This window comes from Accipiter gentilis, chromosome 6 (genome assembly GCF_929443795.1).
Source record: "Accipiter gentilis chromosome 6, bAccGen1.1, whole genome shotgun sequence".
NCBI lineage: Eukaryota > Metazoa > Chordata > Aves > Accipitriformes > Accipitridae > Astur > Astur gentilis.
This window is the reverse complement of record NC_064885.1, coordinates 30390908-30414372: the sequence shown is the minus strand read 5'-3', so window position 1 is coordinate 30414372 and position 23465 is coordinate 30390908. Positions and strand designations below refer to the sequence as shown.

General features: G+C 36.5%; 1 protein-coding gene across 5 annotated transcripts in view; it reads left to right on the top strand.

Moving 5' to 3' along the window:
* Window positions 1–23465, top strand: part of OPA1 (OPA1 mitochondrial dynamin like GTPase) — a 58257-nt gene that overhangs the window by 28764 nt on the left and 6028 nt on the right. For 4 of the 5 annotated variants that reach the window (XM_049802951.1, XM_049802947.1, XM_049802949.1 and 1 more), the window contains 8 exons: window positions 1981–2146; window positions 2642–2794; window positions 3416–3524; window positions 4158–4237; window positions 5425–5565; window positions 6909–7025; window positions 8337–8430; window positions 9733–9843. In XM_049802951.1, the coding sequence (XP_049658908.1) occupies window positions 1981–2146; window positions 2642–2794; window positions 3416–3524; window positions 4158–4237; window positions 5425–5565; window positions 6909–7025; window positions 8337–8430; window positions 9733–9843 (971 nt within the window). The remainder of the gene's footprint in view (window positions 1–1980; window positions 2147–2641; window positions 2795–3415; window positions 3525–4157; window positions 4238–5424; window positions 5566–6908; window positions 7026–8336; window positions 8431–9732; window positions 9844–23465) is intronic. The other variant, XM_049802950.1, reaches the window with a different exon arrangement.

The following is a 23465-nucleotide window of genomic DNA, read 5'->3' as shown; positions in this document are numbered from 1 at the left end:
TAGATGTGTTCAGAGAAGGTGTTGTAGGCAGTATATTAGTCTGAAGTTATGTTCTAGTCCAAATGCAATGCTCATTTGCCACTTTGATGTTTGTTGCTGTTCGCTGTGTAATAGATGCTGAAGTGCCCTGGCTCATGTCTTATCTGCCTCATTTTATGTTGTGGATCGGGTGGGTGCATGACATGAATGTTTCTGTGCATTTCTTTTGAAAGTTAAAATGTAGGGGTGATTCTAGTTTTATAACACTTAATGAGCTAAGTAGAACTGGAAACCTAAGTCATGAAAAAGTGCTTCTGTTAGCCATTTTATGCAGCCTAAAAACAGCAGTGCATTTGATGAATGCAAATGTTTCTATCCTGTTAAAATTTCCATTCCTTCCAATTAAGTTTGATTGGATTAAGCAAAGCAAAAGTGTATTTTTTATTGACACGTCAGTAAAGAAGGAATGAGATTGCATTTGTTCTTAATTGGAGGACTGCCCTTCTCCTACAGTGCATTTGTAAGTGGTAAAATCCATAACAGATGGTTTCCAGCACACCCTGTAAGTGAAATTAATTTGCCGCTTCCCCAGTTATTTTCATGGTGATCAAGAATGATCAATAACTGATTTTTGTCCGAACACTATTCAAATCATCCTATTTTGAACAAAGCTTTTTAAGGAAAACATTTTGTACTGGTGGCAATATTAGTTTTTATTTACAGTGAATTCTTTAAACATTTAAGTGCTTGAGTTCCTTTTAATTTTGTATAAATACTTTTACTACCCTAAATATGCCAAAGATCTGCTTCAACAGTAGAAAAACTAGTGGCTTTGATCCCCATTTATACTGGTATGTCAGAAGGACAGCTTCAAAATTTTTAAATCTCAGAGGAGGCTTTAAACACAGAAGAGAAATTTTCAATTATGCTGCTGTTGAAATGGGGGGATAATTGATATTTATGAGAAGTTCTTCAGTCTTTGTCCACAGATGGCCCATTAGAGTAGGGGCATTATCAGGGATGAGGCTTGTGTCCTGAACTTCAGCCCGTTTGGAAGAAAAGAGCTTGAGTGAATCGAATAGTCAGATACCCCCCAAAAAAGGCAGTTTTTATACTTTGGCTCTTAGCTCTCACCATTCTACCAAATCTGGCATTCATATGACCTGTTGGTAAACTGATTTAGCATGCTGAGCTAGCATAAAATTAATCTGCAAGAAACCCACAACCTGTACTGGAGACTCTGGCAAGAGCAGAAGGAGCATGACTGCCTCTGTGGGTACTGGCTGCCTGTCACACTGGCTCAGCTGAGTTGTCTCACTGCAGCTGTAAAGTTTCCTGAGTAAGTTTATTGTAATTTAAAAAGGTTAAACTTAGATTGTTTCCATTGTTACTTCTTGAAACACATCATAAATAGGAAAGTGGTGCTTAGTTTTATAGTGTCAAGGCACATTTGTAAATGAATGTCAATACACATTTTTGTAAAAGGTTGGACTTCTCAACTTGCTTCATTGTTTATCAAATCTGGGAACAATCAATGAAAATCACAGATGGAAAACTACAGCATGTTCCAACAAACAAATCGGAATACTACAGAAACAAAACCCACATGCTTTTTTGGGAGTGCAGACTTTTTAGTCAAATCATTTCAATGCTTTACAGTCTGCCCCCTTGTCTTTCCCTCACCTGCCATGCATATGCACACACAGCTGTACATGATTATTATACTGGTATAATTAAAGGCTGCAAGGGACTGTTGTGCAGTACAGTGGCAGCCATAAGAGTTGCGGAGGCCAACTTCTGAAGCTGTCTTTGCTGCTGAAAACATTGTGTATTTGTGTCCTTTGTTCCAAGTAGGTTTTGGTTGAAGTTGTGTCCTGATGTTAAGGATTACTTCCTGTGTTCTGTAGTCTTGTTTTCTCAGTGTTTCTAACAAATTGAATGCATACCTGTTAGACACTTTTGTATTAGAAGCCATCATATGTGTTACAACTTCCATTTTAGGGAGGAGATTCTTCAGAAAACTTTATGGGAAAGGGTATCTACTCATGTGATTGAGAATATATACCTCCCAGCAGCACAGACTATGAACTCAGGGACATTTAACACCACTGTGGACATCAAACTGAAGCAGTGGACTGACAAGCAATTGCCTAATAAAGCAGTAGAGGTGAGAATGTAGTTATAAAAAATATTCTAAAAAAAACCAAAAACTGTGCAAAGCCTGTTGAAATGAAAGCATAGCTCCAGAGAAGTCAGGTGATGGTTTGAAGGGCTGACTGTAGCTCTTCTAACAAGCTTACATGTCAGAAAAGGCTAGCAAGAGCTTGATGTTGAGAAGCATATACAGCAGGAATGTTGTATTAGCTCTTCTGGTGAATTTTCCTTATTAAACACCAAAAAAACCCTCCTTTTAAGAGGTTAAACAAACTTAACAGAATTCAGTTTGCTACAACATAGCAAAGCAAAGTGTTTAATGTTGACTTTATTAGTAATGGATAAGGCAGCAAAGGAAAAGTCAATGACTTGCTTTTATGCTTTTATGTTGTTTTCAGAAAGTATGCAACTTTTCATACTTGCAAGAATTGTCATAAATGTTCCTTTATGAGCTGATGCATATATATATATGGTACATTTCAGTAGGCATTGTTTACTAACTTTCTAGGTGGCTTGGGAGACTTTGCAAGAAGAATTTTCCCGTTTCATGACAGAACAAAAAGGAAAAGAGCATGATGATATCTTTGATAAACTGAAACAAGCTGTCAAAGAAGAAAGTATTAAACGACATAAATGGAATGAGAGAGCGGAGGATAGCCTGGTAAAATGTAGTGGGTTTTTTTGCATTGTTGACTAAGTGCCGTTGAAATCTTTTTGCTGAAGTTGCTTATTCAGTATTTTAACATTCTTTCAATGTAGTCATAAAATGATAGGGAGATTTGTCCATCTCTCCTTGTCTATATAATGTTTTAATTCAGTGATTCTCAATTCATTTTATCATTACCTCTTGTTAAATATTGCCCTAAATAACATCTAATAAAATTGGGTTTGTTGTTTCAGGAAAAAGTCCTCCATAATCCTCTGGCTGCCCAAGGACAGCCTTGTGAGAATTGTTTACCATCATCTATTTGTTCTGTAAAGTATAGTCACACAAAATAACAGTGTTTCATTACCATCTTTATACATGCTGTAATCTGGAGGGATTTCATATTGTTTGTTGTATTTTTTAGGTTATTTATGCTAGGCTGTAGAAAAGACTCAAAGGCACAAGAAAATATTTTTGGCAGTGCTTTGAAAAGGTGCCTCTTGAATTAATCCTGTGTGCCCAATACATGCTGGTTTTGTGGACATCAAAAAAATGAAGATAATGTCAGAAATCTTTTTTTAGTAAATCCTGAATAAATTATGTATTGTATGCTAAAACGATGTTCTGTTATTACAGCGAGTGATCCAGCACAATGCCTTAGAAGATCGGTCAATATCTGATAAACAACAGTGGGATGCAGCTATTCATTTTATGGAAGAGACACTCCAAAGTCGGCTCAAAGACAGTAAGTTGTGTGATGTATTCCACTCTTGTGTGCTTCTTAATCTGGGCCAATTTCCAAATCTAGTTCACTTCACTGCAGTGCAAGCTTTTGTAGCAGCACAACTGAAATAGTGGTGACAGTTTGAAAGGGTACTGATACTGACAGAAATGTTTAGCAGAATACAGCCTCAAAAGCTAGTGCTCTTGCTCTTGCAATGAGGCAACTGAAAGATAAGCAATAGAGATATGTAAAGTCAAAAAAATTGTCCAAACACACATGTAGAAGAATAGGGTAAATTCAGTAGTTGGTCCGTTTATGGTTGCCAAGCATAATTAATTTTGATGCAAGTTGCAACGAAGTAAGATTTTTTTAAAACGCCTGACTTGGAACCTGGAGGGCTGTCTCAGTGGAGGGATGTTATGTTTTTTCTATAATTCCTTGAAGTTTCTACTGGTTGACAGTAATTTTTAAATATTAGTAAGACATCAACTGTTGCTTTAAGTAAAAGACATCTGACTTGACTCAGTGTGGCATATCTTAGTTGTTCTTAGGCATAAAATGTCCATTCTTGATCTTGTACCTAATTTTAGAAGTATAAATTTGGCTGGTTACATATATTTTGAGTGATACTTAATATCATGTTTCCTTTTTTAGCTGAGTCTGTTATTGAAGATATGGTGGGTCCAGACTGGAAAAAAAGATGGTTATACTGGATAGGCCGCACCAAAGAGCAGGTAAAAGCGGGGGGCGGGGTGGGGGGTGTAGAATTTGTAGTTCACTACCTTTAGAAAACTTTGATTATTACTCAGTAAATCTTCAAAAATATCAACCTTCTTCACACTATTTAGATGATTGCAAAAAAAAAAATTGCTTTTAAATACTTTACAGTTACTTTTACTACTCATTTTTTAAATATTACACCACAGAGAATTCCATAAACTTTTTTTATATTGCAGATACATAGTGGTTTGTAAACTGTTTTCCATTCTTCAGCTGAACTACATCTTTACTATTATGCCATTGACCTGAATGTTAAAGTTCTTCCAGCAGAAAGAAATTGATGAAAACAGGGTGGGAACTGGGCTATTCTCTTTTATACTTTCTAAGCATGCTTTTCAGGAAGTCATGTGCAGTTTCCTATTATGCTCCATTTGGATTTAATTAGTGTATGATAGCATTATCACTAGCATTCTAGTCACAGTTGTATCTTCTTATTGACTGTTTCCATCATAACCTCTCTTCTCATTTGCTCATAGCTTTCTGAAATTTCTTTTGAATTTAAATAGCACCTGCCATTTAATGCCCAGAGATGATGGGCTTTTTATGTTACTTTTTCTAGATACTTCTCAAACTGAATCATACTTTAAAGAAGTAAGTAGAGTTTAAAAGAATACAGTAGAAAGTAATTGTTTCAGAGGAAGGAGTTTTACAGTCAACTGTATGCAGCCAGGTATGGGAGAAAGGCAGTGACTTCAACCTATCTTACTTGAATTTAATGAATATCAACTTAAAGGTGTGAATCCATGGAGAGTTCTTGCTAGCTGTTAGGTAAAAATCACAATTCTCATCGGTGTCACAGGTGGTACCTGAATGTGAACCCCACTAGTGGATGTTCATGGAGAGGAAAGGAGGCTAACACCTATGATTTATTTTTTTTTTCCACCCTTCTCTTCCTCTTGTGCATTTCTGTACATAATGAAAAGAAAAAAATATGAAAAATTGGCAGTGAATTATACATTTTAAAATACTATATTTGAGGAGTCTTTGCACAAATACTCTTTTGAGTCACTTAAATGTAATAGTTAATAGTGTCAAAGGTATTTTCTGTTCTGGCTTTTAAACAGGTAGACTGTTTATTGAGGAGGTGCTGATGATCTCTGAGTCTATAATAATTAATTGTAACTAATCATTCTTATCCTAGAATATTCGTAACGAAACAAAAAATGAACTTGAGAAATTAATCAAATGCAATGAAGAACATGCAGCTTATCTGGCAAATGATGAAGTGACGACTGTCAGGAAGAATCTTGAAGCAAGAGGAATAACAGTGGACCCATGTCTGGTAAGATGCAGAATTGTAACAAAACATATGGAAGCCCCCTGTGAACACTTGAATGTTCCTTCTAGATAGCATACAAAGACTCCATCTAAATACTGAATTTGTAATCCAGATGTTTCCAAATGAATTACTAAATGACTGCTTGCACGCAATTCACACATTTCTGTTGGCTGTCAGACAAATGCAATACAACTCTTTGGAATCTGTCAGTTTAGACTGAAATCAGAATCTGCTGAGCAGATTTTCTTGCCTGCATTACGACAAGGCTTGTTTAAAATTATTGTTCAGATGTTATATAGTGGAATCAAGGCCTTTGTGAGCAAGACATGATAAAAACATAATGTGCGTTCCTAAACTTTCAGTATGGTTTTGCATGCAGTTTGAAGTTCATAGGTACATTGAAGAGAGGGAAATTTTGTAAGAATACTTGGAAAAAGGCAGGGGTTTTTAGAGTGCCCTGAGGGAATGTATTGTACGTTTAAAATGTTCTGGAAAATGATTTAGCTCATAGCAGTGTAAGGCTCTTAACCATAATTAGACCTTTTATCTAATTAAATGTAAGATTTTAAATAAAAGAGGATTCAAACATTAATAAGTAATAGAAATAGATTTCCTTTAACATTTTCTGCGGTAACTTTGGCTACCTTTTCAGCATGTACTTACTGAAGGTAGAGGAGTTATTTAAATACCTGTTGCCCCTTTCTTATACTTACCATACCTCTTTTGATCAGAGTAGTGATCCACATCTTCTACATGAGGAGAACGAGTGCAAATTGAGTTTTCTTTCTAGCTATGCAACAGATTTTCTTAATTTTGTTTTATGGGTTTTTTTGAAGAGCCATATCTGTGTGTGTATATATATATCTAATTTTGAAGAACTGGAATGTACATAAGCCTAATCAAGAAAAGTTACAAATGTTCGTTTACATAAGACCCATTAAATATTTCTCTATGCTTTAATCTGGTTTGATTGATAAATAAATGGGTACCACTCAAAAATGTGTTCTTAGTGTTAATGTGAAGACAGCATCATGCCAAGAGCAGAACAATTTGTCCTGTTTTGTAGTATATAGTTTAAATGTACTTTGCCTGCAGATGATATTTTTAAATATTGTTATATTACAAGCTTTTTAAATTGACAATCATCTGGCATGTTTGCCAAGTGTAATGAACACATTAATCATATCCCAGTTGCAGACAAATTGCTGAGAAATGTTTAAACATATATTACATGACAGCAATAGTGGAATTTGGAGTTATATTTTAAAATTATCTGTGATCATCAAAATATGCACAATAGTGAGTGTATGTATTTATTTAGTCAAATTTAAGTACTGTTTTCCTAGATTAAAGACACATGGCACCAAATTTATAGAAGGTATTTCCTGAAGACTGCTTTGAACCACTGCAATCTATGTCGAAGAGGCTTCTATTATTATCAGAGGCATTTTGTGGACTCAGAGGTAAATTGAAGAACAGATATACACTGCTGTTTTGCCTTACTATTTCCATCTCAGTTGAAAACCAAAAATTCTACAAATACTTTAAACTAGCTTAACCTTTCTTTTATATCCTTTACCATGAGATAGCTGGTGATCTTGGATATGTTTTACATCAGGCTTTTAATTGATAAAATGCCATCCTGGTGGTAATTATATAAAATGACCACTAGGTATCAGCCATGACCTAAACATCTGTTACTTATGAGCCTGTATTGAAAATACACTGTTAAAAGCAGTATTGTACAGCTTGTTGGTATCCATTTCTCCCACTTTGCCATTGATATTTATTTACCTCACTGATACAAAAAATACAGAAAACATTAAGAGGGGGGTTTTGGATAAGTATGATAAATAAGTGTTTAGAGTTAATGCTTGGAGCCACATGTGATCAACAGAGAAAAAAAAAAAGAAAAAAAAAAACCAACCAAAACTATGGAGCTTACAAACAGATATTTTAAATGACTTTCCAGTTTTGTAAACCCAAGCTTGTGCAATAAATGACAGTATGCACAAAGAAAAGAATATATGATTTTCTTACCATTATATTTTGAATCAAAAAGAAATTACTGGAAGGGTAAAGCTCCTCACTTTCTGTGGAGTTTTTTTTTTTCTTTTTGTGACAAAGAATGATTCCCATGGAGCCAGAAATCTTTACTACTGTAGAAATACCTTTGCCTGTAAGAGGTAAGAGAAAATGAGATCATAGAGTGGAGAGCTGCCTCTTCATAACACTTAACCTCCTGTTCCTGTTATTGTGTTTTTAAGGTGTCCTAATGTGGAGTTAGTGCTCCCTTCTGCTATCCTTGCAGGTTTAGAAACTGTCTTTTCTTAACAAATGCAGCCCTTGGCCCAACACTATCTGCAGAAGCATTTGTCAGACAAAGTCACAGCAGGGAGTTCAGCTGTTGTCTTTCAATGTGTTTGCTATGAACAAGTGTGGTGGTTTCAGTGAGCGTTGGGTTATACTCACCAGCCTGCATACGTTGTGTGCAAATTGTTTTTCTGTGATATCCCTCGATATGGCTCTTTCTGTTGAAAATGGTAGATGTAAAGGTGATGCAGTGTATTAAATAGGGCTGATGCAGTTCTTTGGAATTATTTTTGGTGTGTTTCCTTGTTACTTATAGCAGTTATTCTGTGGTATTTTTGTGCAAGATGAGGATATGTATACATGAGTTTACAGTGGCCGCTGAAAGTGTCAAGAGATTCTTGTTAAGTGTAGGACGTTCACTGGACATCAGGTGTCTGACACTACAACTTCCCTTTTTTCAGCTCGAATGTAATGATATTGTACTCTTCTGGCGAATACAGCGAATGCTGGCAATTACAGCAAACACGCTGAGGCAGCAGCTTACTAACACTGAAGGTAAGGCTCATAGTGAATTGAGGTTTTTGTCTACGCAATTTTTTGTTTCATTTTTTAGTGTTCCTCTAGTTATGCATTCCTTACATGCTTAGCCTGGCTGGCTGATTTTTGTGTCCTGGTTAGGTAATTAAAAAATGTAGAGTAAATAGAATTTGACATTCTATTTACATTAAAGTATTTAGTGTAAATAGAATGTCAAATAATTAAGACACTCTCCAGTTTAAAATATTTTCAGCTTACGTGATGCCAATTGTCAATATCTTTTTTCAAGCAGAAAGGATTTCAACAAATAGTGACTATATTCTTTTTTCTCATGTCAGTCTAGCTGTAGATTTTAATTTTAAAATGTTTGATATAAAAAATCAATTCTAATGGATTTTTTTAAAGCCATGCAAAATATGTCATGTAGTATCTAGACAAGCTAATAGAACAGCAGCATCCTTATAAAGCATCATTTATATAGCAGTCAGTTAGTGCCATGGTACCACTACTAATAATGACCTTTGATCTGTAAAATAGTTTTCAGCCTGCTTCTTGAGGAAGATGCAAGTAAAAGGTTTGAGCCTTGTCATGTGATGCAAGTTACCCTCCATGGAGAAGAAATTGCCCCTAAATGTAAAAAGCCAAACCTCTTCAAGCCACCTACTTCATTGACAACTGCTGGGATGAAAATTAGGAAGTTTTATTAGGAGGTACTTCCTCTAAGTATGAAGGGCAAGGATATGAGTGCTAAGATGGATGTAATACTGCTTTAAAGAGCTTTTGATTCCTCTTAGCCTTGTGTATACAGCAACACCCCTCTGTGTGTCATCAATTTTTCAATACCACACTCTGCTGTCATCATTAACTTCTTTTTCCATCTCTCACCTTTAATTGACTTGGCCTTGATTCATCTGATAAGGATGATGTTGGTAGTGAAAGTGTAACTGTTAAAAAGGAGGCAGCGAGGATGCTTACAATAAAAGATTTGTTGGACACTCAGTCTCAGAGAAGAAACTTCTGAATGACAGCAAAGCAGTCTACAACATTTTTATCTCCTCCTAAAAAAGTCATCCAATAATTTAATTCAGAGAGAAAAATATCCTTTGAAATTTAAACATCTTTCTCAAAGAATTTCCTGTCTTAAGGGCCCAAACAAGGGGCTTGCATTCAAAAGTTTGCCTTTCCTCCAACCAGACTAGTTAGTCTGGTAACATATACTGCGTCTCCTGCAGACCTTCCCAAAATTTTGTGCTTAGGTCATTACAGGTGCAAAAATGTTACCACTTGCTTTTTTTGGTTGGTTTGTTGTTTTTGTTATAGTAAGGCGCTTGGAGAAGAATGTAAAGGAGGTGCTTGAAGATTTTGCTGAGGACAATGAAAAGAAGGTGAAGCTCCTAACTGGCAAGAGGGTCCAGCTTGCAGAGGATCTCAGTAAGTACCTACTCTATAGTGGTTTGGAACTAGCTTGAAATGAAGCAAATTCTGACCACTGTCCTTAAGAGCACTTAATGTAATATGGGTTGTTCATATGCTAGCATTTAATTAATATCACAAATAGAATTTTTCTTAAATACAGTCAGATCTTACTGCTTCAAAGGTGGACATGGATAGTACAGTGTGATAAAACAACATAATTTACACTAGATGTAAATTCACTGAAATAAATATATTGAAAACTGTAGTTAAAACAGAGTAATATTGTAAAGGGAAGTTCTTGTTTTTCTAGTACTTTAACTATTGGGTGAAATACACAGCCCTCCCACAAATAATACTGACTTTTAATACAGATTAGCTGGAAATGCCTGTGACTTACTGGCCAGCTCATTTTAGGCCATGTATACAGAAACAAAACCTGTCAGACATGAAGATCTGATATGTTTTCCTTATTAGGCTGAGATGACCGTTATATTAAGAGATTTAACAAGGAAGAAAACCTAGCAGATTTAACCTTCCAGAAGGATTACGGTAGTTTAATGCTTTAAGTCACTCAGAAAGTATTAAGGGGTTTTGTGGTTAATACAGTAAGATTTTAAATAGTGGAAGTTTTTAAGGGGACAGTCCAGGCCGAGGTGATAATCCTGTTGTCTACCTGCACATCCAATAAGGATTACACTGACTTTTAGTTGATGGGGCTTGCTCTTGCACATATATTGTTGGGGTTTTGGCAGCATTCTGCTATTGTTCTGTGAGACTTCCACTTAAACCACAGGTGTACACCTGGACTGGCAGGGAGAAAAAAAACAATGCTATGCAAAAGGGAAAAGAGAAAAAGCTTGTGATAAATAAAGTTCATGTAGATATATAAATATCTGCATGTTGACATCACAGGTGACCTTTCTTCTTAGAGTTTTATTTTGTGTTTGATGTAGAAACTAATTTTCTCTTAAAATATGACTTTGGATATTTAATTCAGAATAAATTAATGCTGTGGTCAATGTTTCTTCTTTTATTTAGCAATGTTCTGATATCCAGGGTTCACTGGAACAGAGAAGCCTTCAATTGCTATTAGTTTCCTAAGCACAAATTATGTGTTCCATTTTTCACATCCAAAATGTCATATGAAACAAATATTTTGCTTACAATAAACTAAAAAAATCTAAAGATTTATTTTTGGTGGTGCTGGTTTGGTTATATTGGAAGTGTTACCTTATTGGAAGTATTGTTTTTAAAATCCCGATCAGTTATGGTATTTGTTGTCCTTTAGAAAGTGTCGCTATGGTATTTTGGAATTGTGAGTAGGAGTTTTAGTGAATCTAGGGCATATTGTCTGGTTTTTTTGACGGGTCTGTGAAACAGCTGATATGACTATATAATTTTTATGATAGGTTCATAATTCTCTCCTTTGAAACCCTGTCAACCTTCATGTAGCCATTCTTATAGAGTGGGTGGAATTGGTTTTACAAAATAAGGCTTTTTCCTCTCTCCGTATATATGTTGAGGTAAAACTAGTGGTAGCCTGCATAGTGGGACACAGGTATTTAATGAGAAAGTTATCTCTTTTCATTAGTGAGCAGTGCTGCTTGCTTTCTTGCTTTGATGCAAGATGTTAATTTTTTTCTTGAGCAAATGCTGGTATAGTGTAAAACTTTGGTGATTTTGGTTTATCCTTAAATATTTCATGTTTCAAAACAAAGTAAAGGAACAATAGCAAATACATAATGTTTGAGATAATCTGTCTTTATTTTGCACTGAAATCAACTTGGAATTTTTGCATTGTCAATTTTGCTTCTCACCAGCATCAGGAATAACCTCCCATTTCACAGCAGTGACAGCTCGGGTTGTTACTTTGTAAACTAAGACTAAAGCTGTAAGAGCAGCCCCTCTGTGTGTTTATAATCCTCGGTATCTGTGTATTAGGATATATGCTTGAAGTTTGTAGTATGCATTTCATAAATTACTATGTAGTGAAAACACTGTCACTGCACTGTATTTCTTCAGATTCAGGAGGTCACAGATCCCAGACACATTATTCTAAGGAAATAATTGTTAGTACAAAACGATGTATGATGACATGTTCTGTTTTATTGTACCTATGGGTACTACCACTGCTTAGTTGTGTAGTCAAATCAACGATGTTCTCTCTACTTTCTGCATGCTTTTATTGCTAAGTGGTTATAATTTTTATGGGCAAATGACAGGAAAAAGGGATTTCTTTGCCTTTCCCTTAGTGAATAGAGTGCTTTCCTGTGGTGCGGGTTTTTTTTATACTCCCGAGACAGACTTTGATAGCATGGGGCATTGAACTTTCAGATAGCTATACGAGTAATTTCCTTCTTACAGCATTTAGTGATGATCAGGACTCTGCTTAAGGAAAAAAAAATCCTGACTCCCACAACATCCATTCATAAAGTATTTGTCTTTTAATTAGGAATGGAATGGAAGGGATCTCCTGAATCATGAAGTCCAGTCTCTCTCCGATTCAGGCAGCTGTGTTTATATAACCCAGCTCATTCGCATATCTTGAGCTTCATCTTTAAATCAGTTAACTTGTTGGGGCTCACTATTCATACTGAAAACATGTTCCAGGATGTCATTCCTCTGATGGTTACAAATGGTCTTTTAGTTTCCAGTCTAAATTGGTAAATATGAGTCTGGGATTCACTTCCTGATTCGAAGCTGTACTTGCAAATCTAAATTATTTATATACCTGAGGTTGAGACACTTCCTCTTGATGTTGATGATACAGCAACACTGTCTCACTTCTGTTACATCAGCCTTTTAATGCTGAAGCACTGGAAATGTTTTATTGTTTGTTCAGGATACTGGTTAATGTCAAACTGTTTCTAATATGGATGACCTAGTCTCATAATGAGAGCTCATATAAGACTCAAAACTTATTTGAGCAGGTTTTGTTATCTGTGTTCTACAGCCTTGAATGGTATTTTAACCCTATATATGAATGTTGCTTGATGACCTTTGGGCCCTGAGTCTTGCTGCTTCTCAGTGTTTGCTTCTCTTATTCTAGGTATTTTAAAGAGTGTAAACAGATCTTTTGAACAACCGGTTTCTAACAAATTGCATATTTTATAACGTACCAAAGGTTCCTTTTTCTTCAGAAAAAGGCTTTAAATGTAATGTAAATGTATTCCTTATCATAAACATCATCATGATACTTGTACCAGTGAACAATTGCAAAGATGGAAATAAAGAAGCCCTAGGACTAGAGACCATCTGGAAGAAATGTCTTTTTGTAAGATACAAAAAGGGGCAGAGCAGAAGATGAATGGCTGACTTGGAAAAAGTGACTTCTAAAATGCAATCAATCCATAAGAATACCTGTATTGAAAGAGGCCTGTGGTCGGTGTATCCCAGTGTCCTGTCCCTCAATGAGCAGGCATGGGTACTTAGGGAACAGCAAAAGAACAAGTTAAGCATACAGTAGTACTTGCCTGGTATGTTCTCTCAGTATCTAACAATCTGTGGTTCCAAGATTTCCTAATCCTGAGGTAATACATTTGTGATTAATAGCCATTCATGGATTTTTTTTCTCTTCTATTTATTTCTCTAATTGCTTTTTGAACTCATGTAAACTTTGGCATCTGCAACATCCTGTGGCAATTAGTTCCAGAGTTTTAACTACACATTGTGTGAAAAAGTACTTCCTTTTGTTTGTTTTTGAGCCACCTGCCAGTTTCATTTGGTTCTCCTTAGTTCTTGCACTGTGAAAAACATTCAGTAATCTTTCTCTATTCATTTTTTGTGCCACTCATGCCATCATAGATGTTTGTGCTACCTGCACTTACTTTTCTTTTTCCTGGGTCCAAAAATTCTCATCTGTGTAGTTGCTCCTTGTATGGACATTGTTTCATAGCTTTAACCAGCCTTGCCACTCTTTTCCCTTTTTTAGTTCTGCTAAACCTTTTTTGAGATGAAAGAGCAGAACTGCATATAATATTCGAAATGTATCTGCGTTATGGATTTATACAGTTGCATTATGATGCTTTCTGCATTTTATTCTCATCTTTTTGCAGTAATTCCTTGTAGTCCATTTTGGGTTTTGCCTGCTGCTGAGCAATGAGCTGATGGCTGCACTGGACTATCTGCTAGGACTCCATGAGAAGTTACAGCCAGTTCAGAGCCCATCAGCCTAGTCATTTTCCCTGCCATGTTTTTAAACTATAGGTACAGTTGCGATATTTACTGTTTTGCTGAGGATGCAGAAACAAGAGGAAATTGCTGTCTGTCTCTTACATGTCTAACTGGATACTTCAGGCATATTCAGTAATTGGTAGGAACGTGTTTTAATGCAGTTGTTTACAACCTCCTTGTCATGGCTTTAACCCCAGCCAGTAACTAAGCACCACGCAGCCGCTCCCTCACTCGCCCCCCACCCAGTGGGATGGGGGAGAGAATCAGAAGGAAGAAAGTAAAACTTGTGGGTTGAGATAAGAACAGTTTAATAGAACAGAAGAAAGTAACTAATAATGATAATAATAACAATAATAAAATGACAATAATAACAGGATTGGAATATACAAAACAAGTGATGATGCACAATGCAATTGCTTACCACTTACTGACTGATGCCCAGTTAGTTCTTGAGCAGTGATTTCCCCCCCCAGGCCAAGTCCCCCCAGTTTATATACTAGACATGATGTCACATGGTCTGGAATATCCCTTTGGCCAGTTTGAGTCAGCTGCCCTGGCTGTGTCCCCTCCCAACTTCTTGTGCCCCTCCAGCCTCCTTGGTGGCTGGGCATGAGAAGCTGAAAAATCCTTGACTTAGTCTAAACACTGCTTAGCAACAACTGAAAACATCAGTCTGTTATCAACATATTTTCACACTAAATCCAAAACATAACCCTATACCAGCTACTAGAAAGAAAATTAACTCTATCCCAGCCAAAACCAGGACACTCCCTCACAATTCTGGTGCATTGTGTATATTGAAGTTCTTTACCTAAGTTGCCTGTCAGTTGAAGAACATACCCAGATCTTTCACGCTATCTTGGATAGCCCCATCAGCAACAGGAAGAATTACATTTACTTTCCAGCTGGCATGTGCATCTTGATTGTACTCATTGCTGAAGGACAAAATATTTTTATTTGAAACTTATATTCCGCACAACTTAGTATTTTACCATATGCTTAGTTAAATCAGTATCTTAAATATACGATGTGCTAGGTTCTGCAAGAAGTAAAATGGGGTAGAGGGAGCTAAAAGTACAATGGTAAACATTAATATTTTAAAAGGAGAATTTCTACTCATAAAAAACGCCTCTTTTAAGGACTGCCCTGTTTGTATTGCAGGCTTTAAGGCACTGCTTGTGCCTGGAGGGAGAATCTAGTCTCTAATGGTGTGGCAGGTCAGTCCCTCCAAATGCCTACAGCTGTGTTACGCCCAAGTGTGTGTAGCTATACACAAAGCTTTTCCACTTTCTCTTTTTTAAAAATATTCATTAGTTTTCATTTCTGTAATACCTTAGAAGATCGATCAGTCAGTATATATCCTTTAATTCTATCAATAATATTTTCTAGTATTTAGTACCTCATACTGTTTTCTCCTGTATTCATGTTTAACTTTTCTGAAGTGGCTGACATTGAACATTCATGCAGGCTGCCTCTGAACTTACTGAAAGATTTTAAATTTTAAAAGTATTTTAAAGTGTTGGGGGTTTTCTGCAAAATTTATTGAAATGGTAAAACTGCTGGCATTTTTGATGGCAATGCTAAAGTGGGTTGATTATTTATAAAATACAATTCTTTGAAGTCACACCTTCCCTAGAACTATATCTTTTTAATTATGTTTTTCACTATAGGGTAATGTGGATTTTTTTTCTGGAAAAAATTAATACATAGGTGAAAGAATTTGATTTCAAGATAAATAATATCTTTTCTGCTTTTTTATTTTTAAAACGAATGACAGAGTAGTAATTTCAGCAGAAATACTTTATAGTTCTATGCAAAATTGATAGCATGTGGATAAATCTTAAATTTCTGTAGGCTACTTTTTAACATGGCAATTCTTTTTAATGTTGAGCTCCCAGTGAAAGGCTTCCCAGAACTACCTAATTGTTTCCAGAATTCCACTCTGCTGGACTTGCTCTTTTTTTATATAAAGGGCCAAAGCAAACTTCCTCGATATTGTGAACTTTGTAAAGTAATTAAGTTGCCATACAGCTTTCCAACAGAAGATGGCAATGAATGGCCTTTATTAGGAGGAGTGGGGAGGATGAGCATGTAGCAGAGCTGGTGCAGAGCCTCTGGTTACTTTTTCTCACTTCTTTGAAGCATGTGCATGGCTTAGGCAGTTGGTATTGGTTTCTTAGATGTTAGTTTTTTTCTTCTGGGAGGAAGAAGCACTTGCCTAGCCTTGTCCCTCTTGTTTTCTACTCTGGGGGTTTTTGTTTGCTTGTAGGACATATAATTTATGAAGATTGTAAGGGGTGGTCACTTTATCTCAGTTACACATTTCTCATTAGCAACTGTCTGGCAAGTATTAGTTTAGTAAGCTTTGTTACTGAAAAACTATTATGAACTGAATGCTTTAATCATTTTGGAAAGGAAATGGGATCCTCCAGTGTCTTATCCTAAACCTAAGCTACATATATCCGTATTGCAGTAGCATTTAAAACATGCTAGGTGGTGCACATGTACATTGAATACTTACGGTGAATCCTAGCTTCGGGCAGTCAGCAGGAGCTTTGCCATTGACTTCACTAGAGATGAAATTTCACAGACTCCAAAGAAATACACATGCTCTGTCTTCACTTATTTCTTCTCCTTTATTCCTTTTAAACAGCTAAATTATGAATGTTGCAAAGGTATCTTTTATGTGCACAGGATAACACATACAAGGGTAGTACAAGCAGAGCATCTTTCCTAGGTCAGCATACTATTCATCCTGTTCCCTCACAAGTTAAGAAAGGAGAAGAAAACCCAGAGCTTCACCAAATTATAAGTAAAACCATGTGCATTTACACAGGGAGAGTCATTGGCAGGAGGTGGGAAGGGACTGTGGAATGCCTGTGGAAACTTGATCCTGAAATTACTAGTCATGAATGTGAAGGGGTCGGCCTCCAAGTTTGTTTGTCAGTGATATTGACACCTGTACAGGTGTCATGGGCTAGCTGAGGCTTCGTTCTGCACAAAAGCTTTTTGAAACTTTCCAGGAGTGAACCCTCACATGAAGAAAAGATAGCTTAGGGTCATTTGTTTAAATTGTCATACATTTGTAAGGTATGAAATATAACAGTTTGCAGAACTTAATTATTTTCTTCTAAAGACTAAAACATAGAAAAACTAAATAAACCAGTATTACAGTAAAATATTTTCAAGTTTTGTATCTAAAGTCATTGCTTTAAAGTCACTGCATTAAATTCTTAACTTTTTCTCTTCTGTTGAATCCATTAGTGTTGAATATAAACCTTTTGCAAACTTTGAGCATGAATTATTTAATATCATATATGTGTATAATAAACTTGCAGTTTTAATGGAGTTGCAAAGCTAATGTTAGCTAAGGTTGGCACTTCCATATGCAAGTTGCTGACTCAGGATCTGGAATTCCTGTGATGTGTATTTGGCTAAGCTGAGTGGACTCTGTCATGTCTGTTGTATGTAACAAACTGATTTAAATCCAAGCAAGTCTCCTTTTTTGTTACCCATTTATGCAAAGTTGGGGATAAAATCTGTGAGCAGTACTTTGCAGATAATGACTTGCTCTGTGGTTACATTCTTTTTTTTTTCACTGCTGTTAGCAGCAGAATAAAAATGTTGTGTGAAACTATCCTATATTGTGGTCATTACTGTAGCCTAATTAAATTTCAGTCCCTTGAGGTGACTGTCAACACTATTTTGATTTGACCTCTGTCCTTCATGACATTGCTGATTACATGTGCTCCTTAAAATCATGCTTTGACTTGGCTTTCTAAAGCCTTTGGTTCCATTTTTTCTTCTATTATGAGCTTCAACTCTTTTTAAAGGTCACAACATTTCATAGGGAGTAAAGCTCAGCTGTAGTGGGAAAGATCTCTCAGATAAACAGATCTTAGGTAATTTTCCCATAGAAACCAGAGGCAGACAAAACGGCTCAAAAGGCAGTGCTTTGTAGTCCTTAAATCAAACCTTAAGGTGCTTGTTCAGAACCAACATGGTTTTCAGTGTTTACAAGATAAAGAAGAAAAGATATAATTTTGAAGATGTTTGAATGTAGAGCCCAGACGTCAGCCCTGCTGCTCAGAGACAGACATAGGAAAGAGGAAAGCATCCTAGGAAATGCAAATGGAGGAGTAATTTTATTAGAATCTGCAGAATTACTGTTATTTTGTGCTCTCATTTCTTCCATGATGCTTAAATATTGGAGTTTTAGAAGCTATCTAAGTAAAAATATAGTCACTTCATAGTTGTGAGACAGTTCACAGAAGTGACAGTAGTCTTGCTTTGTGCCTTTCAGTCGGTCATAGCAGTGAGGAGCTAGTCTGATCCTGAGTTGGCAGAATGTTACACCAGGAAATGTTGTGGCCTTCTAACCAGACAGAAGCAGAGCAGCCGTTTCCCCCTGAGAATCACCGAACAGATCTCTGACTTCTGCTAAGCATGTGCCAGGGTAGCTGCTCTCTCCATAGTGCCCTGCCAGCAGCTTCCCCCATGACATTAATATGTCCTGCATCTTATCAGAGGCTGGTTGTCATTTAAAGCACATTCATTTCAGCCCAAACCTCAATCAGTCAAATAAAGTGCTCGTGTGGGCTGTCTGTGTCTAATGAGTTCAAGCTTGTGCTGGTGTCGCCGGTGTGCTGGTGGCAGTACGGCTTCTGTGCTCCCTTTGAGCTCTGTAGAGGTCCTGGTGCAGGAAGTCAGCGGCCAATGTGCTTGGAATCAGTCTGTGCGGCTGTGTCTTCAATTTCCCCTACCTTTGAACATGAGCAAGTCAACTGCATCCCATTATTTTTAGTAGATTTGCTAACTTTCTGGTACTTTCTCAGAATGCAAATTAATGATTTTTGCATGATTGCCATATTTTTAATTCCATGTAGATAATTTATGAAATTAACCCAAGCAAGTGTGCTTTGACATGAAAGACACTGGTTGAATGTTTATAGGGAGGGGTTTGGGGTGTTTTTTTCCCCTCTCTGAGTTTTGGGGCAGCTGCACAAAACTAATGAATTAAAACCAGAAGAATGTGTAGGACGGTCTGTGTCAAAGTGCAGATAAGGTAGTTCCTGCTTTGTGTCATGGCAGAACGTGCCTTAAAAAGCTTCATCTTTTCAGAGAGGGAAGTAATCCTCAAGGGAGAACATACATCATGTGTAAACCTCCTGTGATGGAGTGATGGTTTACTTAGCTTAAGAATCCCAGATGACCGAAGTCTGTCTGCTGTGATTTCTTAAAGTTATTGATGAAGAGTTAGGCACTGATGTCCAGGTTCTAAAATGGATCCTTACAAAGTTCAGCACATTTGTCACTGACTAAGAGAAGCCTATCACTTAAGGTTGACATTGAAAAACAATGATAAACTGCTACATGAGTAATGACATATTTAATGCCTGTTAATCTTACCCTAGACCTATGTCTCTTGTACTCGAGGGTCATTCTGGTGTTGTCTGCCAAGTTTACTTTTGTCCTAAAATTTTCTTAATGATGCAAGGATCAAAACATCTAAATGGATGCTATTTTCTTCTTAGTACTGGATGCTTATGAGGGTACCTATTAATCAAAATTTAAATAAGTACTTATCATGGAGAGGTTACTATTTGTATAAATGCAAACTTTTAAACTGACCAATGTATGTATTTGTTTTGAACTAGTATAGAACTGTGGAGTGTAATATTCACATTTCCAAAAGCTGGAGAAGTCAGTGTCGTGTATATTGCACATTGTTAATGTTGTAGTGGACTCCACTTTGCTTCTAATTTGGAAGTCTATATAAAAACAAAAGGGAAGGAAATCTTTTCAGCTAGTGAATGATAACAAACTAAGAAAAAATAATAGAACAACCTGTTTTTCTTCAGAGCGTGATGACTTAAACTTCATTTTTGATAGCCAGAAACTTATTATGATCTAAAACTTTCTCATCGCCATTTCATTTTCTGACATCATATTTTAGAGAGCCTTTCACCTAAATAGTCCTGATAGCATATTATTTTATTATCTAGCTAACTGCCGAGTATGCTTTATTTTGGGTGGAAAACCAACATATATCAGTTATTTCTTATGTTAAAGTCTCTTTACAGTTTTATAGCCTTACGGTTACAGTAGACCTTACATAAGTAATTGACCTTTATAGCTGTATACATCTTTTCTGCATAAGAAAAAGTTAACTTTTTTTTTTTTTTTTACATCACTGGATGAATCATTGGGTAATATTTCTGGTTTGCCTCTATACTTTTCACTCTTTCCACCCAAAATAATGAGCATCATCATGTTCTGATTCATTCTAGCTTAACAGTTTTTATTTTTAAATTAAATTTTTCTGTGTCCATAAGTCTGATTCAAGATGTCAGTCTGTTTTATGAGGTTGCCTTGTCATTTGCTACTAAGCTCCTTCTAGCTGTCCAGTAAGCAGAACAGCTAAATTCTGTTGAAAGATTGAGTTATTAGAACAGTTTTAATTAAAAATCTAAGATAGAGACAGAGGACTGAGAGGTGCCCTGTCCTACCTTGCTATTGCAGACACTGTAACTCTCATAAACTTGCAGCTTAATACAGGTTAATAATAATTTGTACATTAAGCTAAACTTAATGACAGTATAGAAACGTATACTAGTTTGTGACTTCACATCATGATTTGGTAATGCTTAGCTTCTTTTCTGTAGACAGGTGAGACTGATGTGTAATAGCCCGTAAAAACATATCTTGTATAAAGTCAGTAGTCTACATAGTTGTCAGTTTTGCTTCAGCCCCATACCTCAGTTCTCATATGCTCTGTCAGAGACAGGAAGATTTCGTGCTTGCCAGCCTGAGGAGCCCCAGGGACAGCTCCAAGAAATACAGTCAGTTTCTGTTCTATTTAACTGAGGAGGGGGAAATGAGTTGCCAAAGCCGATTCATTAAGCTGCAGAGGTCTTGCTTGTGAATCTGAAGCAGCTATACATCAAGACATTGGTTGTTTAGTAAGCTACAATTTCATCAGTATAATGCACAATTCCTGTTTCTGGTGCTAAAAAGCGTTGTTAGTAATGCTAAAATAACATTCCGATGCTCAATACCTTGTAAAAATAGCTGAAGTGTTTTCAGACAAGCTCTCATCTACTACTGCTTGGTTATCTTAAGTCTGAAATAAAGGTGATACTGTTTTGTACAGGCAGCTGATAGCTTTGCTCAGCTATGATATGCAGGGATTAATAATTACTTGCGACAAAAGTGACTTCAGTGGTGACAGCTCTGATTTGTATTTTTTTTTTCCTGTCTAAAATGACTTCTTAAGACTAAGATTTTATTATGTTTCTACAGCAGGCTAAATATACAATCTGGAGGTGATATTTTCCTGTTTTAGAGGTAGATTTACCTACAACAGGGAAAAGAAAAAATGTACGCTATATATATGTGTCTGTAGGAAACAGGCTCCTTGATGTTTTCTCCTGGCTTGTCTAGCAGGTCACCAGCAGGCGGTTGTTGCTGAACTCATATCCATGAAACTGATCTGTTGACTTACCCTTGGATGTTTTAATAGTGAAATTAAAATAGTATGTTTAGTGCCTTGTCTTGTTCTAGGGTTTAAAATAAATATTCCTGGGAGGACGCTGAAATACTATCTTCTCTATTTAATAATGAAAGCATCTCACCTGATGCACTTGGATGGTTAGAGTGTGTCACTGTCCTTCTCATTGTCTTTCTGAAACTGATAACTGGAGTACAGGTATTCTGGAGGTTGCTCAGATTAAAATACCTTTTATCTCAGGATGGCAAAGGGATTTAAGGCAAGTAGAAAAGTTGTCAGTAACTGGTGAATATAATAGTAGATGTCTAGCTTTATACATCTGAGGGGGGAAGCCTGACTTATAAATGTATTTACAACATTTTTGTATCATAATTATCCCTTTCCAGTCAGTATGCTTTGAAGTCAGAATTTATAGAAAGAACAAAATTAAACTGGCTGCAAATTCAAATCTCATTATAGATTGCAATACATAATATGAAACATTTTCTAAAAAATAAAGAAAAGCTACTACGATGTAGCATCAGTTAGCATCTTCATTCAGTCTAACGACTAGTAACTAAAGAGTATGCTAGCTATTTTTTGCAACCTTGCATTTTAAAGGCTGTATATTTTTAATGATTCATGGATTTACTACATGAACTATTATAAATTCCATTTAAACTTTTTAGGGTCCTGCAGTGCTTTTATTACACTAATGAGCTAATTGTTTAAGAATCATTCACATGATTCATCCCCCTGCTCAGCCTTTTTTAAAAAACTTTTAGCTGCTGAAACTCTTGACAAACCAATATTTATAGCAGTTTGACAGCAGGATGAGGAAAAGCGTTTGTCTTTGTAGCAGCTTAAAGAAAGGCCTTTCCAGCACCCAGCCATGCAGTTACAATCTTGACCTCTTTCTTATGCTGGGAACATACATACAGCAGACAAGCAGCACCTCCCATGTGTTTTCTTGACCCTTTGACTGTCCATTCACTTCCCATCTGTTTTGCAACCTTAAAGGAACAGAGGGGGCCCTCTACTTATAAATCTGTCTTTGCAGCTGATAAATGATATTCTGTCTCTTTAAAAGGGCAGCCTGGGTGGTTTTGCCTTCTCCCCCCCCCCCCCCCCCCAAAAAAAAAAAAAAAAAACTTTAGCTTTCCTCTTGGCCTCATCCGGAAGAAAATACGGTATGTGAACAAGGGGAAACTGGCAAAAAATGTGATGGGTGGTTTCAAAGAATTTTCTAAAATTCAGCAGGACATGACCTTGCAATGATCAGTAAATTATAGTAGCTGTTAGGCTGTGGTTGTGTGAGACATGAGAAAGCATGTTGATGCAGGTCTTGTAACTGTGGGTGGAAAGTCTGCTTTCTGGGGCATTATTTGGAGTGGCTGTGAGCATGCTGCCTCATACTATTTCAACAAGAAGTAAAGCTTTTGCATGGCCCTTAGAAAATCCAGGAATGTGGTACAAAAGGCTGAACTCCAAAGAGGTGATCCCCCCACCCCCCCTTCTCCACCTGACTGTTCACTGGGGGTCATATAAAGCTATGGGGTTTGTGTCTTAGGTAGCCTGAAGCTTAAATTTTACTTTCAATAGGAAACTGTGGATCAACATTTCCAGTTTTTAATGGTGTGCTTCTGGGCATTCTGATGAAATCTGACTACAGACTGGGCTTTCCTTTTTACTAGAGGAAAGATGATGCATTTGCAGCAGTAAATTCAACATTTCTGCCTCTATGGTTAATTAACCAGAACATAGAAGTAGCACAGCAAGCAGTGAGAATGTTTATAGGCAAGGAAAGGATTAAGAAAGGAAGGAATGAAAAAAAAAAAGACGGGACTAAAGTCTAAGCACAATCCAGAGCAAAAGGAGTAACAACCCTGAGCTTTCAAGTATCAAAGCCATGTAAATATTAGTTGGAGGTAGAAGTCACTTTAATGTAGAACAGGAGGATTTATAATGAGGTATT